General features: G+C 50.8%; 1 protein-coding gene across 4 annotated transcripts in view; it reads left to right on the top strand.

Annotated features, from left to right (window-relative positions):
• RPTOR (regulatory associated protein of MTOR complex 1) overlaps positions 1–17,890 on the top strand; it is a 347,367-nt gene that overhangs the window by 258,524 nt on the left and 70,953 nt on the right. For 3 of the 4 annotated variants that reach the window (XM_033847372.2, XM_033847375.2, XM_073798117.1), the window contains exons 11-13: positions 5,050–5,151; positions 12,283–12,366; positions 13,782–13,892. In XM_033847372.2, coding sequence (XP_033703263.1) covers positions 5,050–5,151; positions 12,283–12,366; positions 13,782–13,892 — 297 coding nt within the window. The remainder of the gene's footprint in view (positions 1–5,049; positions 5,152–12,282; positions 12,367–13,781; positions 13,893–17,890) is intronic. The other variant, XM_073798118.1, reaches the window with a different exon arrangement.

The following is a 17,890-nucleotide window of genomic DNA, read 5'->3' as shown; positions in this document are numbered from 1 at the left end:
GAGGACTGGAGGACAGAGCCTGGTACGTGGTACATGCTGGACACAAGGGTTCCTGGCCCTTGGTGTATTCACAAAGCCCTGACTGCAGCCAGAGGCACCCACGTCTCACTGCAGAGGTTTTTAACTTTCAGTGCACATCACATCAGTAAGATTGAAAGGGAAGCTTTCAACCTTACTGAGTCAGGGGCCTGGGTGCGTGTGTGTGTGTGTGTGTGTGTGTGTGTGTACATATGTATTTCTGTGGGGGGTGTATGTGCATATATATTTGTGTGCCTGCGTATATCTATGGGGTATGAGTGTGTGTGTTCTCTGTGGGGTGTGTGTCCATGTACATGTGTATACGTGCGTGTATGTCTGTGACGGAGGGGGAGGGTTGTATGCATGTGTGTTAACTCAGGTGATTTCGATTCCCCCCGAGACTGGGGTAACTGGGCTATGAGGCCCTCCCTCTCTATCTTATCTTTCCTCCTTCATTGCTTGAATTTTTTTCCCATTTTATTATGAACATTTTCAAACCTACAGCAAAGTTGGAAGAACTCTGCATCGAGCACCCGTGTGCCCACTGCTGGGTTCTCCACCAGCACTTGCGGTGCCTGCTCCAGCAGCTCGCCGCTCTCCACCCACCTTTCCTTTAACGCACTTACAAGGGAGTCGAAGCCAGCCTTGCGTCTTGAACCCTGAAGTGGGCGCCGGCAGGGCCTTCACTTGGCTCTCGCCTATATGTTTGGCATTGCCTGGGAGACCCTAAACCCTGAGGCAGGGACAAGTCTCCGTGGGGAACAGTCCTGGCCTCCGGCTCCTCACACGCTCCACCTCCACAGGGACAGGGCCTGTCACCACAAACATGTGTTCGGGAACCTCGTTCAACTCATGCTTTTTTGTGCTGTGTGCCTGGTTTTCCTTTGTACCGTCAAGGGGTCAGAGCTGCACACCTCTCAGATAAAGCCCCACGGTTCTGTCCTCACCCCTCCCTCCAGTGCCAGGCCTCCTTTCAAGCGTCTTCAGCTTCATTTCTCATCTACTAGATTCAGGATTCTGCCTCTGGGAATAATCTCACCAAATTGTCACTGGGAGGGATACCTGGTGGAGGCCACACGCTAGCTGTTTTATTTAGTTTTCATTCTTTTGGAAGCATAACATACACATAGAAGATTGCAGGCATCGTAACGTGCAGCTTGGTGAATTTACAAGTTGAGCGCACTCGCGTAACCAGCACCCACTTAGAACATCAGCGGTCCCCCGATGCCCCTCCTGCTCTGGCCACCACCTCCGCCAGGGTGTGTGCTGCCCTGAGGGGTTGGTACTTGGGTAAATAGAATCCTTGTGTCTGGCTGCCTCCACTCAATGCCAAGTTTGCTCCATTCACTTGCAGCTCACTCCTATCACAGTGTGGAAACCCCAAAGGTCATGGTCTATCCCATGGACCTCACGAACTGTGCTGGCCACTGCCCAGCCGAGACGCTGGAGCCTGAGACAAAAGGAGAAATCAGTCATGCTGGACCTGTCTTTCTATGAAATTTTGATATTTTGTTCATTATAGATTTTTATATTAATTTTTATTTTCTGAAATATTGCATTAAGGTTTTTTTTATCTGAATTACTATGTTTTTTGGTGCCCCCTTAAATTTTGTGCTTGAGGCGAGTGGGTGGGTGTGGCCAGGTACCGCGAATTCCTCGTGCTCTGGTGTGTTAATGTCAGGTGTGCACACGAGGAGTGGGATTTCTGGTCACCAGGTGTGCATATTTTCAGTTTCAGTACAAACTGCCGGACAGTTTTCCAAAGTGGCTGTGAGTCAATTTCCAGTCCTTCCCACGATGTATGAGAGTTTTAGTTGTCCCATGTCCTCATCAATACTGGATGTTTTCCACCTTTTGTTTTTTCATTTCAGCTATTCTGGTTCATTATGTAAAGGTATTCATTGAGATTTATCTTGTATTTCCCCGATGGTTAATAGAGTTGAGCCCTGTTTCGTGTTTTTATTGGCTTTTTGAATATCCTCTTTTATAAATTGCCTGTTCAAGCCATGTGATCCTTCTTCTTTTGCGTTATGTTTCTTATCGATTTGTAGTGGTTCTATTTATATTCTGAATACAAATCCTTTGTCACACATTGTGAATATCTTCATTCTGCAGACTTGATTTTCACTTTTTTAATGTTTTTACTTGAACAAAAGTTTCTTGTTTTACCATATCCAGTTTACCAATGTTTTTTCTTTTATGGTTAGGGCTTTTGGTATCCGTTTAAGAAATCTTCACTTACTGTGAAACAGCCAACATAAGTGTGTTTGGACTGGGGATGGCAGGTGAGAAGAGTAGGAGTGTGTTGAGATGAACTAGCTCTCCTCCCTCCCCACAGTGACCTCACAAGTCACGGTGGATTGGCCCCAGGGTCAGGCGTGGCTCTTTGTGCTCAGAGCTGGCCTTTCTGCTCTTAGTCCTTCACGCTTGGCGCCTGTTTTCAGACCCCCCCAGCCCGTCTGACACATGGGCTAACCACAGGGTTGACCACCTGGCATCAGAATCGTCCCAGGAGGCCCAGGCCACATGGCCACATGACTCAGAGCCTCTGCCCACGATCTGTGAGCTCTCCTCCAGAACACTCATCCTGGGTTCTGCTTCTTCCCCCCCAAGAATCTACACGGTATTTCCGGGAGGTAATCATGAAGATTTGGCCCAAAACATCAACTCTGTGAATAATCTCAGGCACTCATGGGGCAACTCTTGAGCTGTTCTGTGAAGTGTTACTTAAAATGCTGAACCACACTTATGGTGGGGTGCTGATCTGATCTGTCATCTTCCCCGTGGCTTTAAGAAGCATGACAAACCTCACAGCATACTTCGATGGCCAAAGGCTTTTCCCTCTTTGTCAGCTTTAGGTGAAAAGATCAGGAATGTTTGTCATTCGGGACTGAGCGGCTTCTTCAGCAATGAGCAGCGTGTTTGCATCCATAAGGCAAAACTAAGTGAAGGAAATGGGGGGAGGTGGAATTATCTGAGTTTCCCGACTTCCCCTCCCAGACTGAAGGTCCCCCTCACTCAGTACAGCTGGGGAGGGAGCATTTAACAAGATTATTGTTTTTAAACCAATTTGTGAATAACTCACACTTAAAAACAGGAAAATCACTTTGGGGGCTCCATCCCAGTCCCCAAGTTGCCCTCCAAATTTGATTAACTTCACGTACACTGACTTTGCAAGAACACGCATTCCTAAGTGTGAAAGTCCTCTGCCGAATTCTCATGCAACACTGACTTCTTTACAAGGGCACGCACCATGGCTCTGACCACCAGGCCCCTCTGTGGAGGGTGCGGTGGGAACACACCTGGTCTGGCTCACAGCTCTGCCGGAGCCGTGCCCACGGTTTGAAGTCCTCTGCGCACACTTCCACACGTGCAGGAACCTGGGGTTGCAGCCCGCATCCCTGCCTTCCCACCCACCCTTCCTTACACAAACACCCGCTTTCCCCCTGGGGAGACAGAGTGGGACAGAGAGGAGTGGGCTGGAGGCAGAGATTTGGAATTCTTTCTGTCTGGAGCTCAGGGACAGCAGAGCTGGGTATTAAGTGGAAATGCCTATGTAAGACAGGAAACCCAGCAGTCCTACTGCTTGGTCTCTCAGTTCCCGGACCTCCTTCTGACAGCCTGGGCCCCCTCCTACCTGAGCCGCTACTTCTGCAGTTTCCCTCGTCCTCGTCATCTCCACTAAAGGCATCCCCTCCTCAGTGCCTGCGCAAGGACAAGCCACCCTCCGCACCCCCACTGCCAAGCTGGGGAAGCCCACTGTGACCTGCTGCGGTCACGACCCTCCAGGTGCCTTAAACGCTGCCTGGCAGGCTGCCCGGACGCATCTCCTTCCTTCCCGTCGCCTCTCCGCTCGCTCTTCCCTCCATCCACAGCACCTCCTTTTCCCACCTCGCTGAGAGACAGGAGCGATAGAGGGATCCTCTGTAAGTCCTGCCACATTGGCCTTTGTCCTGCATCCTGGCCCAGCTGTGTTGCATCTCCTGCTCCCAGCAGTGCTACCCCCAACCTGTGCGCCAGGTGTCCACTCGCCAAGGCCCTAGCCCAGCACCTCCCTCCTTCATCAGCAGTTTCCCCCTCTTACAAATACGCCCTTATTCTCCCACCTTTAAAAAGAAATTCCTAGTCACGTGACCCCATCCGCTTTCCCGCCCCCACCTCCCCATGTCTCTCCTTCCCCTTTGCAGCCAGATTCCTGCAAAGAACTGTCTATTCTTGAGCCTCTGAATCATCTTTTCTTCTGTTTGAACCCAGTCCGGTTGTGCTTCTGCCCACTACCAGGGCCCTCCTGTTACATCCTTAATGGTCTCCAGGGCCCTCCTTGTCACCATCTGCTCTGGACCTTGGTCCTGCCTGACCCTGTACAGGTATGGAAGGTGCCGACCATGTCCTCCCCCTAAAACACTCCTCCCTGGCAACCTGGCCACCACCCACTCCTGATCCCCCTCTGCTGGCCTTACCCTTGTGTCTCCACCTCCTTGGCCTCTCGCTCTTGGGGGGCTCCAGGGCTCAGCCCAGGGTCCCCTCTGTTTCTCACTTAACTTTAAACTAGATCTGTCTCTCCAGCCCAGACCCATCTCCTGGACTGCGGGCTCACGTGGGCCATCATCCCCCAGATGTCTCGGTCGGGTGTCCAGTAGGCACCTTAAACTCAGTGTGTCCAAGCTGAGTTCCCCACGTGCTCCTCCCAAACGTGCTCCTCTTTCAGTCTTCCTGCCTCAAGTCTTGGGACCCCGCTTCCGGGTGTTTAGGCCCAAGCCCCGGCATTAACCTTACTGCAACCCTCTCTTACCCACACCCAGTCTGTCCTTGCAGCCTCTGGCTCTGCCGTATGAAACGTCCTGGTCTGACCATGTCTCACCACCTCCTCTGGTATGGCCCAGCCCTGTGTCCCCTCGCCTGGATGGTGGTGGCCGAGTGGAGTCAGGGCCTCACAAAGACACACGGCTGAATCGATGGTGGGGGTGGTGTATAAAGGCAGAGCTGGGTGAAGAAGGAGAGCCCCTGACTAACCCTCTGCTCGTCCCACAGCACAGCCCCTTCTTTGCTGAGCAGCTGACCGCCTTCCAGGTGTGGCTCACGATGGGCGTGGAGAACAGGAACCCACCTGAGCAGCTTCCCATTGTCTTACAGGTGAGTGTCTCCAGGTGAGCCAGATTGATGAAGGAGCTAGAAAACCCCGCAGTCGCCCAGGAGGGAACTAGTTTATTGGGGCTGAGTGTGCTGGTGTGTGACAGCCCTCCTGCTTTGGAGTTAATGCCTCCTTGTCTCCTGGGCTCGCCTGGTGAAGTCACTGAAGCCTCTCCCCCCCCCCCAATTAAACACTGATCTGGGCTGTCGTCAGCTGCCCTCCCCTCTCCCCCCATTGCTGCTGCCAGCAAGCTCCGTTCCAGCACGGCTCTGGCATCAGTGCCCCTTCTCTTTGGAAGGACATGAGATGCAAATCAACTGCAGAGAAAATGGGAGAGCCTGAGCAAATTACACACGTAGGTCGTGGCACCGCTCCCGCCACCTGTGGGTTGCTCACTTCCAGGGGGCTGTGCCCCGCGGTAGCTGTGGGCTGTTGCACTCTCTGGCTGTGCCGTCAAGCGCAGTCACCCATGTGGCCTGTGTCAGTGTTCACGCGGCACCTGGTGCCCCACGAGTGGTTTGGGAGATCAGTTCTGTGGGTCTCACCCAGCTAAGTTTTGGGTAATGAGATGGCAAAATACCAAACTTCGTCACAGGCAGGAAGTTTAGGAAGTTTTCACAGAACTTTTGTTTCAGTTAATGTATATTTATGGGGCAGGTGTAGGGACCAGGTCATGACATAAGCAAAGCTGTTTTGCTCTGAGACAGTGTCAATTGAGATGTAAAACCACTGTCAGTGTAGACACCAAGGCCTAATAATTCACTTTAGGCCCTGGAAGAGATTGTGTGCAGTGGGGATGAGGCAGTTGGACTTGGGTGAGAACTGTGGACGGTTGTGGGAAGGGCCGTGCCCTCAGCAGGAGGGGCTGCATGTCCAGTTAGGAAGTGGGGTCTTAAATTCTGAGAGCTGGCTGGGAAGACCATCACCTTCCCCTCAGAAAGCTGATTAGGTTGCTTTGCCTCACCTGCCTGAGGACGAGGCCTTGCCTCCCCCCAGGAGGGCCCCACTTTCTCACCATGCTGCTGACCACGTCTCGCAGAAGTACCATTCATCTTCACTGGGCCCAACGTGCTCTCTGAGCGGCTCCCGCCGCCAAGGACAGTTTGAAAAATAGGTGAATGGCTGATCCCTGTCCCACCTGGAGCGTGGCGGGCCCCCTCCCTGCATGGTCTGCTCTCCTGCTCTGTGCTGACCGCATGGTGGGCTGGGAAGGTGCCTACGACAGAACTGCGATCTCATCTGGCTCAGGACTGTGTGCCGGGACCCAGGCAGCAGAGCAGTGAGAGCAGTTTGTGCAGTTGTGGAAATGCCACCACACAGCCTGGTCCTCGTGGCTTGATAATTACGTGGGCACAGGGTGTTGGTCAGGATCCTTCCCTGGAGATATTTTGGTGCTTTTTCTGTCTTATGACTGCTTATTTTCTGACATTGTGAAAAGAATGCAGAAATTATTAGTATTCCTCATGTGTGTTTCTAGATTAGTTTGACTATCTTGAGTTTGCAAGGTGAGCAATAAACAAATTTTCAAAACAAAACAAAATGAAAAGCAACGATAACAACACAACAAAGAAAACTCGCCATTTGGCAGGAGCCCACGAGTTCTCATGCAGCGAGTGGAAGGCTGACGGGGCTATGGGACAGCAGTAACCGGTTGGTTGCTGTGCTCCCCAGCTCCTAGGGTCATCCGAATTTTCATGAGAGGAGACTGTGGCCAGCCTCCACTGACCTTCCTATTATTTCAATAATGTGATAGATAAAATTGGTCCTTTCCAAGCAGGGGCACAATGCCCAGCACTGAATCCTGCCTGGCAAACAATCCTGTTGTAAATGGCCTCCTATTGACTTTTTCTTTAATGTCCCATTTACAACCCACACGCCCTCAGGGAAAGAGAAGACCCAACTTCCTGTTGCCAAAATGAGGGAATGACTCTGAAAGAAAAGAAAGGGGCATCTTCTGTGCGATCTTTCAGACGAACGAAACCATAGGTTCCTCATCATTCTGATGGGGGATCTGTCTGGGCTGTGTCCCACCTGGATCAGTGCAGGAACCTGTACTTAACAAGAAAACCCAACACAATGCAAAGGAGAGCTTGCTTCATTTGGGGTAGCCTGCGGTGTTGGCTTCTTTCTCATTAATTCAGTTATTTTACCAGAACCTGGGCCCCATTATCCATAAATTATCCCCAGTGCCTTGGCGAGTCAGGAAGTGTTGCTGAAGGGAAAAAGAATTTTAATACAGAGACGTCACAGCTTTTCCAATCCCTGCTACTTTTTCCACTGCCAGAGAGCGTTTTCTCCCTCCGAAAACTCAGAGGCATTAACTGAGGATCATTGGGGTAAAATGAACTGTCTCCTCGGGCTGATCTGCAGCCTCTCGTGTAGATGTAAGCGTGAACGTACGCTTTTCCTGACCAGTCCTGATGTCCTTTTTCACCTTTTAAAAATACAAATCAACAGAAAGGACGGGAAGGAAGATTCTTGAGCCCTGCCACACTGCAAGGCCTGGCCCCGTGGTCTCCTGGTCTGGTGGCCCTGCCTGGACTCAGCATTACTGTCTGCACTCCCTCAGTGGCCCATGTGCAAAGAAGCCCCAGGCAGAGAAGGAGGAATCAATGTTGTGGAAAAAGAGAGGGAAGAGAGAAATTTTACAGGATTCCATGTTAGTACCTTTATACAGATACTACAAGTCAGTGTGGGCATTTCATTAGGAAACCCTGTTTGCTTTCATGCCATCATTTTATTTACAAATAGAATTTTTGGTCTGAAAGTACAGGATTATTATTAGATGGCATCAGGATAATAACTGGGATGTTATTATTACACATATTATATTCACCGGTGGCTCCAGAATCTCTGATCATCAGATTCCTGGGTCCACCAGGCCAGGACTGGAGCTTGAGAATCTGGTTTTTAAGAAGCGGCTCTATCCAGCAGTCTCAGCGCAGAAGCCTGAGTGCGTTTTTGTGCACAAAGCAAATGAAAGGTTGTTGCCCTAGCAGCTCTGTTTTAGTTTGGGTATTTGTATCTCCATTATTAATCTTCAGTTTGGGTTGCCACAGACAGAAAGAAATCCCAGTAACTCATTTAGTTCACCAACGTTTATCTCTGTAATTTCCCCGGGGCCTGAGGCACACTGAAACAGGAATTTTTTTTTTTTTTAAGTACAAATACAAACAAACAAAAGCCAGTCCTTTTTTAAAAAAGTAATTTTAATTTATGTTGGGCCTCAATATTTTTAAAATGTAAATCAACAGAAGGAATCACAGGAAGCAGTAACGTTTAGAAAAACCAGTACTTGACATTTTCCCTAGGACTTGTTATTGATGCTGTTTATTTTCCAGTGAAACATCAATACCCACAGCACAAAACCCTGCATTGCTGAGGGTCTTGAGTCTCTGAGACAAGTGGGCTGTCTGTCGATGCTTTAATGTGTGTTTCGTCAACACGGACAACAGAGTCAGGAAAGATCGCATTGCAGTAGTGATGGTGATGGTTTCCCTTTTACTTTTGCCATCTGTAAATAACGTTGTAATGGAGACCTCTTACTGCTGGTCAGTGCACATGAGAAACAAACAATGCGAACTACGCGTGGTTAGGTTTCTTGGCCCAAGTTGCCATTTCTTCCACTGCAAAGTGCTCTGCTATTTACTTGAAAACACAGAGCTTTATTCACGTTGACAGTGTTTTAAATAACAAAGGGAATCAGTAAATAGAATCTTTACAAGTGTTAGATGTGTTTGATGTCTTTGATTTTTGAGGAATTACACCTGCTTTCACAAACCTAGTAAATGGAAGGTTCTGCTCGCCCTGGATCTCTAGAGACTTGAACCTCCGGCAGTTCCGTTTTCTTTAAAAACAAATAGGGAAAAACAAATACCGTATGCTAACACATATATATGGAATCTAAGGGAAAAAAAAAAAAGGTCAAGAAGAACCTAGGGGTAAGACGGGAATAAAGACACAGACCTACTAGAGAATGGACTTGAGGATATGGGGAGGGGGAAAGGGAAGCTGTGACAAAGTGAGACAGTGGCATGGGCATATATACACTACCAAACGTAAAATCGATAGCTAGTGGGAAGCAGCCGCATAGCACAGGGAGATCAGCTTGGTGGCTTGTGACCACCTAGAGGGGTGGGATAGGGAGGGTGGGAGGGAGGGAGACGCAAGAGGGAAGAGATATGGGAACCTATGTATCTGTATAACTGATTCACTTTGTTATAAAGCAGAAACTAACACACCATTGTAAAGCAATTATACCCCAATAAAGATGTTTAAAAAATAGGGAATTCCTTGGTGGTCCAGTGGTTAGGACTTGGCGCTTTCACTGCCAGGGCCCAGGTTCAATCCCTGGTGGTGGAACTAAGATCTCACAAGCCACACAGCACAGCAATAAATAAATAAATAGTCAATCAAATCGCTTCTGAGAGATGGAGACATCCTGTAGCTGGATGCTGACACCGAGACTAACATTCATCACACCCCTCATACCAGACCGCGTTGTACCAGACAGGCTGCATCTCATTTGATTCTGAAAATAAGCCCAAGTCACATGTTATCTCTCCTCTTCTTGATGAGGAAACTGAAGTGTCCAGAGGTTGTGATTTAAGCCACACTGTGAGGAAGTGAGATAGTCACATCAGCTTGACTCCAAAGCCCATGCCTTTCAGCCATCTAACCTTGCCCTCCAGATCTGTCTTTCCGCTGCAGTGGCATGAGATAACCCATGAGTTAAACATGGGAAAGGGATCAGGGCCCGTTCAGATAGGCCCCTGTGAGCAGCCCCACATAACCTCTCCCAGCTTCTTGTTTGGAGAACCTCAACTTCTCCAAACATAAAATGAACCACTCGATCATCCGTCTCGAAATAACGATGTGGAAACAGGCTCCAAACCAGTGGGAAATGACATTCCAGCAGCTGAACCCAGCCACCTCCGCTTCCCTGACCCCTGAGCTGTCCGCAGGCTGGGAACACACGCTCTCGCCTCCTCTGCAGCCATGGGCCGCGCGTCCACCTGGGGAAGCTCCCCAGCCTCCCCCCTCCACCCGGGAACCCCTCCTCAGGAGCCTCGTGCTGCCGGGACCCTCCCCACTTTCCACTCCCTCCAGCATCTCCTGCCACCTCCTCTGTCCCCCACCTGCTGACCCTCCCTGCTCCCCACCCTCCTCCCGCCAACCCGTATTCACCCCTCAGAGGGTAGCCCCTTGAACCACTGCTCTGGCTGCGCCATTTCCTCACCCCTGTTCAGTCCTGACACCACGGTCCACATCCCTGCAGCCAGAAGGTCCTCTTCACGAGTCCCACTACTGATCCTCACCTCCCGGGAGCAGGTACACAGTTAAAACCTCCCCGCCTTCTCTCCCACCTCCCTCGCTGGTCTCTCTACCCAGCTTCTCCCTTGCAGACCACCCCAGGCTGGCTGGTCCGTCCATCTGTTCTTTCCTCTTGCCTCATTCCAAATCTTCTCTTTCAGCGGCTCCTTTCCCTGACCCCTATTCCCCCTCCTCCAGCAGGCTTTGTCGGCCATGCCCGCCAGCTGTCTTGGAGTCTGTTTCTCCCCATCGGTCATGGCCACGGTCAAGTCCACGCATCCCACCGCTCCATCCATCTTCCTGCCAGCCTATTGCCCTCAGCAAGCACATTGGATGGGTCCCTCTGCTGCTCTTCTTAGGAAAAGCTGAAGCCCTTAGCTTGGTCTGCAGGTCTGGCTGGTTCTGGAGCCTCCCCCATTAGACTGGCCACCTGCCCTTCCTTGGGGAAGGCCCACACTTTCCCAGCCCCTCTGCCTGGAACCTAGGAACCCCACATGTCACCCACTGGGAGGGAGAGCTTTCAGACCCCCAGAGTAGGGAGTGGCCCCCAGTTGTCTGTTCGATGGTTATTGCAGTGTGGCTGCGGAATGTCTGTGTCTGGGCCAGGTGGTGATGGGAGGGGCCCTGCTGTTCCCAGTTGCACCCAGCACCGCACCCGCACACAGTAAGTGCTCTGTTCATGTGACCTCTGGGTAAACATCGTGAGGGAAAACTCAATATAAATGACTCCATTAAAGTTTAAAGCTTTGATATAACACAGGAAGAAAGAAAAAAATACGTGGCAGAGGTCGCTGTTTTTAATTTACAAAGAATCCTTTCATATCAAAAAGAAAAAGCCAGACATTTAAGTAGGAAAATAAGGACATGCATGGCCAGTTTACTAGAGAAATAGCCTATTAACCTATGAAAAAATATTTAACCTCACTTGTAATCAAAGAAATTCAGATTAAAAGAGCATTTTATTATTACCTATCATGTTGGGAAATAATAGTGTAACGTGGGCTAATATTTTGCTGGTAGCTTTTAATTTGATATTTAATAGAACTCTTGTGGATGGGTCTTGTGTTATGAATTAGGAAATTAAGGTTCAGAGAAGTTATTTTCCCAAGGCCAAGTAGCCCGTGAGCACCAGAGCAAACATGTCCTGGTGCCCAGTATTCAGCCAAGGCTTGGTGGGCAAGTTGGTTCAGCTGGAGGGCAATCTGGTGATATAAGTGTGTATGCTCTGACCCTGTAATTTTACTTCGCAAGTTTATCCTAGGGGAAGGGGAAAAAACGTAAATGTGCAGAGATGTACCTGGTAGAATTTTTATCACAGCATTGTTTACAATAGCAAAAATTTGATAATAATTTAAGTATCTAGCAATGGGGAGATTGTTTAAATGAATTATGCACATTTACAGAAAAGTTCAGTGCTGCCGTTGGCAGCCATAATGGTCAGACGTATCTAGCTATGTGGAGTGAGAGTGAGGGTGTATCATTTAGTCAGAAAGGAGATGAGAAACACAATAGTATCTTATCGAATTTAGAACAAACGGGACGTTGTACATAGAGAACAGTGTCTGGAAGTGGATAGACCAGTGTCATCAGTGGATATTTTCTTAAATGAGGTTATAAAGTGTCTGTTCTATTAGTTCCTACAGCGTACACATAGTTTACCTGTTCATGAAGAAATGGAGCATTCCCAGCCTGTGTAAAGCATGAGCCATAGAGAAAGGGGCACCTGCTGACCTGGGAGAACAGCCCCTGGGGATGCTCATCCTGGCTCCGTGTTGCGGGGCAAGGGGTGTTGCGGTGACACCGCCTCTTCTCCCTTCCAGGTGCTGCTGAGCCAAGTGCACCGGCTGAGAGCCCTGGACCTGCTGGGAAGATTTCTGGACCTGGGTCCCTGGGCGGTGAGCCTGGTGCGTGCTTCCTGTGTCCGCAGTGGGGGGCACGAGACTCCACGTCACCGTCTGACAAATCAAGGGACCTTGGCCATGCGGCCAAGGATGACTGTGGGGGTGGCCGTTAAGCCCGCAAGCTCCCGTGGACCTCGCTTTTTGCACCTTCATTGTCACATTGTTGGGCGGCCCTTTCCCATCCGCTGTTAGGCTTCACCTTTGCAGGACAGAAAGTGTCCTTTAGGGACACTCTAAGGGGGGGCTCACCCCTGCCAGGCCAGGAAGCTGGCAGCCTCTGGGCTGAGTCCCCGGCCACACGCGGCGTGTGTTCTCCTAGGAGAAGCCTGCGAAGCCTCACTCGCCGTCCTTTCACTGTGGTTTTAGGCACAACTCTGAAACGCTTTTCTATCATTCTATTCACAGGAGAATGGAAACAGCCATTCAAAACACTGACAAAAATAGAGTCAAAAGTGATCCATTTTTTCAACACATAAATCACCAGGGAAAGAGATCAGGAGGGACCTAGAGATAAAAGGGGATTCAGGAGATCCACCACCAGGTGCAGGGTCTGGACCTTATAGGGCTCTATTTGCAAATGAAAGTTTGAAAGTTAAAATTTGAAAAATTAATAATCATGAAACAATTAGAAATTTTACATGAACTGAATATTTTATGTTATTAAAGAATAATTGTTGAGACTTCCCTGGCAGTCCAGTGGTTAAGACTCTTTGCTTCCAATGCAGGGGGCGCAGGTTCGATCCCTGGTTAGGGGACTAAGATCCCACATGTGGTGCAGCGCAGCCAAAAAAAAAACAATAATTGTAATTGTTCGTTTTTTTAGGTGTGGTAGTGGTATGTGGTCATGTTTTCATAAAAGAGACCTTATTTTTTAGAGATAAACACTTAAGTGTTTACAGATGACACAATGTGATACCTAAGACGTGCTTCAGAACATTCAGGAAAGGACGGTGGGTAGGGCCAGCCAGGATGCCGCGCCCTTTCAGTTGATGGCGTTGAAGCCAAGTGATGGGCACATGGGAGTTCAGCATATTATTTTATCTCCATTGATGTATATTTAAGATTTTTTAATTGTATATTGTCAACCAAGAGTCATAATTGATAGTTCAACATGAAAGAGAAGAGGGAAAACCTAAAAATTAGGAAGAATGCACGAGCAGTCCTTGCTAGCCCTCTTATACTCCCAGGTGCCAGCAGGGAGGCCGTATGTAGCTCACCGCAGGTAGACTCAGGTGGAGGCCTGGCATGTCTCTTAGCTGCGTGAGCTCATGCAGCCCAAGCAGGCAGGCCTGAGTCGCTTCCAGGAGAAGGACTGGAGGTGAGGGAGGCACGACCCTTCCCCATGCAGCTCCGTTAGTGCTGAGGACGCCATGCGCTCTGCTCCCTCCGGCGCGGGGCTGACGTGCTCTCTCTCGCAGGCCTTGTCTGTGGGTATTTTCCCCTACGTGCTGAAGCTGCTCCAGAGCTCAGCCAGGGAGCTGCGGCCTCTCCTTGTCTTCATCTGGGCCAAGATCCTCGCCGTGGACAGTGTGAGTAATGTCTGTCCCCTCCCACCACAGGAGAGCTGCTGAGAGTAGGGTGGGGGGCCCAGCCCCACCGTCCATTCTCCCTCCTCCTGGCCTCACGCCCTCCATGGCCTCCCTCCCTCCCAGGAAAGGCTGTGCTTCCCCTGGGCCCAGTCCTGGTCTGTCACGCTGGCCCTCGGCTCACCTGTTGTCTCTTGTGCTCTGCCCCCTCCTCACCCACAACCACCCCTCCAGCCGGCGAATGACCCTGCCCGCTTCCTTCTTGATGCTCAGCCCTACCTCACCCCATCAGTCTCCTGTCTCCAGCCAGTGTTTTCCCTCCCCAACCCTGACCCTGGGAACAGTCCCGTGGAGGCCCAGGCTGTCACCTGTAAGGCTCAGGCCGCGGCACTAGCGGTCACTTCTCAGCCATGACAGCCCAGCCCATACCACGTCTCCAGCTCTGCTCCCAGTAGGCACCTCCCCACCCCTGTCCTCGTGCCTGTGGGTCTGCAGTCACATGGCCACTGCTCGAAGTCCTAGGCAAGGCCCTGTACTCAGAACTGTGCTGAAGGCCATAGGTGTCGCAGAGCTCAGCCGTCCCTGCCCACGACACTGTCTACTGGGGACAAAACCCTCTGCTATGAGGCCGAATCCGCACACATGCCTGGCATGAGGGTGACTCTTCAAAAAGTCGAGAAATCTTGTGGGCAGGGCTGCATTTGTGTGCCTCAGTGTAAAGGAGATTATAATGTTAACCCAGGTGGCAGGGGGCCACCGAGGCCTCTGCTGCAGGAATTCATGCCCAGACGGAGGGGTGAGGGTGGCCAGAAGGTGGGGGCTGCTGGACAGGAAGGGCCAGGGTAGGGGACGCACAGCTAACAGGAGGGCCAGGCAGGTGTGGAGAACAAATGGTTCTCGAGTTTGAACCTGTGTGGGGAGTGGGCCGGCTGTGTCAGTGACAAAGGGGCGCCGAGCGGGGAGGCGTGGTGAGGGGAGTGCTCAGGGGACCACTGGTGATGGGGCCTCGTGGCCTGGGAGGTGGAGACTAGGGCCCTCGTCTACCCGATGACGATGGCAGGCAAGTCCTCGAGGGGAAATGTGACACGAAGGCCCAGCGCGCTGAGGGCTGAGCTTCGGGGTCTGCTCTTCGGGGGACAGAGAAGGGAGGGTAGAAGGAGGTTGTCAGAGAGGGGAAGGGTGGGAAGTCTGATAACAGAACATGAAGAAGGAGGCTCCGGAACAAGGGAGAGCACTGGGAGCGGGACAGAGACCCTCAAAGAGGCTGCTGCACTTGGCAGTCAGGCTTCAGAAGTATGTGGGGAGGGAGGCAGAAATGGGGGCTCTGGGGAGGAAGGACAGGGTGCGGCCCTCAGCTTGCTTGAGGGGTTTGTAAGTGGGGAGACGAGTTGGCATCAGTGGTTGGGTTTGCTTGCTTGTTTTGAAGGAATGGTGACTTAAATGGTCTCTAGTTGGGAGAAAAGAATCAGCAGAGAAACAGCCATACATCTAATTGGACTTTGACCCGCTCGCTGTGTACATGTGCGTGTGCACACATGTGTGTATCTGGGTGACACCCCGTGGCAGGGGCTCTTGTGTGAAGATTTTCTTAGTTCTTGCATCAACTCCATGCTATAAGTGTGGTTTTGTAGATTATCTGCAGATAAGAAAATGCTCATTTAAGGAGCTGCCCAGGAGCCCATAGCAAACCTGTAACAATTTGCTGTGAGCTGAGTGGAGCCCTTTCCACCCACAGGAAAGGGGGATCAGCAGAGCCACAGAGAAGGAGGGCAGGAAGCAAGGGCATCACCATGCAAAGGGAGAGACCATTCTCTGCTCTGCAAGGGGTAAAAGGAGAGAGTGGGGGACCTCAGCTCAGAGTGTCAGCCCCTCCTTCCTGTCCAGGACCCCTGCGCCATTGAGATAGCCCTGCAGGCCACCCGCTACCTGGGGCTCTTTTCAGCTCACACACCCACAGGGCTTCCACTCCCTAGCACCGGTGGGCCTGGAGGTGACAAATGCGTCAGGCAGATCCGGCCACCTGGTCCTGTCCCTACCACCTTCGTGCATCAGTCCTGCACGCTGCTGCCCGAACCCATTCACGTGACCCTCTTTGCTCCAGTGGTAATAACTGTGGTAATAACACTGCCTGCAGTATGGTTACAGAGATCAGAACTACGGTGTATAAAGCAGTTTTGGAAATTTTAGAGTGAAGGGAGTAGCGGTAAAACCTCATTTCTACCCAGCCCGTCTCTGCTACACTAAAGCCTTTTGTTACTGATCGGAAAGCCTGGTCTTGTGGCTCAGGAAACTGTACCTTTTGGTCATTTCTACTTTGCCCTTTGTCAAATTTAATTGAAAAGCCAAGCTACATAAACAAGAGGGCTTTTCTGGGGAAGTTATTTCAGAACCTTCCCTGCTTCTCTCCTACTTCAATACCTTTGTCATCTGTATCACATGTTTAGAAATTCACTGGCACTGCTCTTGGTACCTGGCCATTAAGGACCATGTGCAAAGGTTCTGGATGCATAAAATGGAGAGACTACCATGACGCAAAGCCCAATGAAGGGGAGGGACAGAAAAGATTTCCCCTAAGAGATGAGGGGTGGCAATCGGCCACCCAGGCCTGCTCCCCGGGGCCACCAGTGCTACAGTAGCAACACCTTCAGCCAACTGTGATTCTTATACTCATCAGGATTTTTAGTAGCTTTTAGTACCTGGAAATAGAGAATGTCTTTATATTTAGTCTTTGGAGTGGCTATTTCTGCTTTAATTTTTTTTCTTTACATGAAGGTAGATGACCCTTCAGAACTGCACTTTGCTGCTGAGTTCTCATGGAATTTGCAGTTAATCATCGTAATCTGGTTTGAAACTGCCTCTTGGTCACATTTGTCTCCAGGGGTCTATTTATCTCTGGAGCCCAATATGGGAGAGCTCGTCGACAGCACAGATGCTGCAGTGCTCCTCCATTACACCTGCTCTAAGGCCATCTCAGGGCCTGCGTTCACTGTCTGCTCGATGCTGGAGGAATTACACATTTAATAACACTTGAGGAGCTGTTCCTGGGCCCAGCTGGAAATGTCCTAGCCTGCAATGTTCTTGTAAGTGCAGGCGCTGGGACCATCCTCTGAATTAGTTCCTTAACCAGCTTGTAGCACCTGTTTATTTAAGGGCATTCATCCCACTGAGAGACATTTTTTAGTATTTCCGATTGAGACAGCATCATTTACTTCATCCTTCCTTTTCATGATCACCCTGGCCTGAGTTTCCAAGAGATTAAAGTTCCGTGTGTTTCTGAGGAGTTGTTCCTCCCCTCCCCTCCTGGCATCTGGCCTCCGCGTACTCATATGGTATGTGCCTCCCGCAAAGCTCAGAGCTCCCAGAGTGAGTCCTTGATGTGGCCACCATGAGGGTCAGAAGGCATGTTGTTTGTGACAGGGACGCCCACCTTGGGATGAAGGAACCTGCACAGAGGCACAGACGAGGCGAGGCGTCCCAGCACTCGAACACACTCAGCTGTCCCTGGGCTGCGGAGCTTCCCACCCTCAGGGCACTTCCCCAAGAGTTAAGAAAGTGTGGGCCCCACTCAGGCTGTACTCCCAGCTAAGGGATGAGTCTTGGGCCCCCTCTTTATCCCACAAGCATATGTTGAGCACACACTATGTGTCATTATGTGAGGGGCTCCTAAAGGATTCAGAGAATTACCTGGTTTTTTTTTTTGAGCTCAAACGTCCATTTATTTCAAAGCAGTAATAATTTAAAATTATAAAAACCTTCCCGCCGTCGAACACGTAGAGGGTGAGGTCGGATACAAACAGGAAGGGAGTCAGACGCCCCGCCCTGGGGAGGCCGGGCTCCCTCCGCAGCTGGGAGGGGCAGGTCCTCCAAGCCTCCACCGCGGCAGACCCAGTGGCACCGCAGTCCGTGGGCGTGAGGGGTGCAGGGGGCCGCAGAGTCCGCAGTCCTGGCCCGCGGCCCAGTGCTCGCCCTGGGGGCCGGCCAGGATGCTCAGGAGCTGCTGG

The sequence above is a fragment of the Tursiops truncatus genome, chromosome 20, assembly GCF_011762595.2.
Source record: "Tursiops truncatus isolate mTurTru1 chromosome 20, mTurTru1.mat.Y, whole genome shotgun sequence".
Classification (NCBI taxonomy): domain Eukaryota; kingdom Metazoa; phylum Chordata; class Mammalia; order Artiodactyla; family Delphinidae; genus Tursiops; species Tursiops truncatus.
Note: the sequence above shows the minus strand (reverse complement) of the source record. Positions and strands in the feature narration are given on the sequence as shown.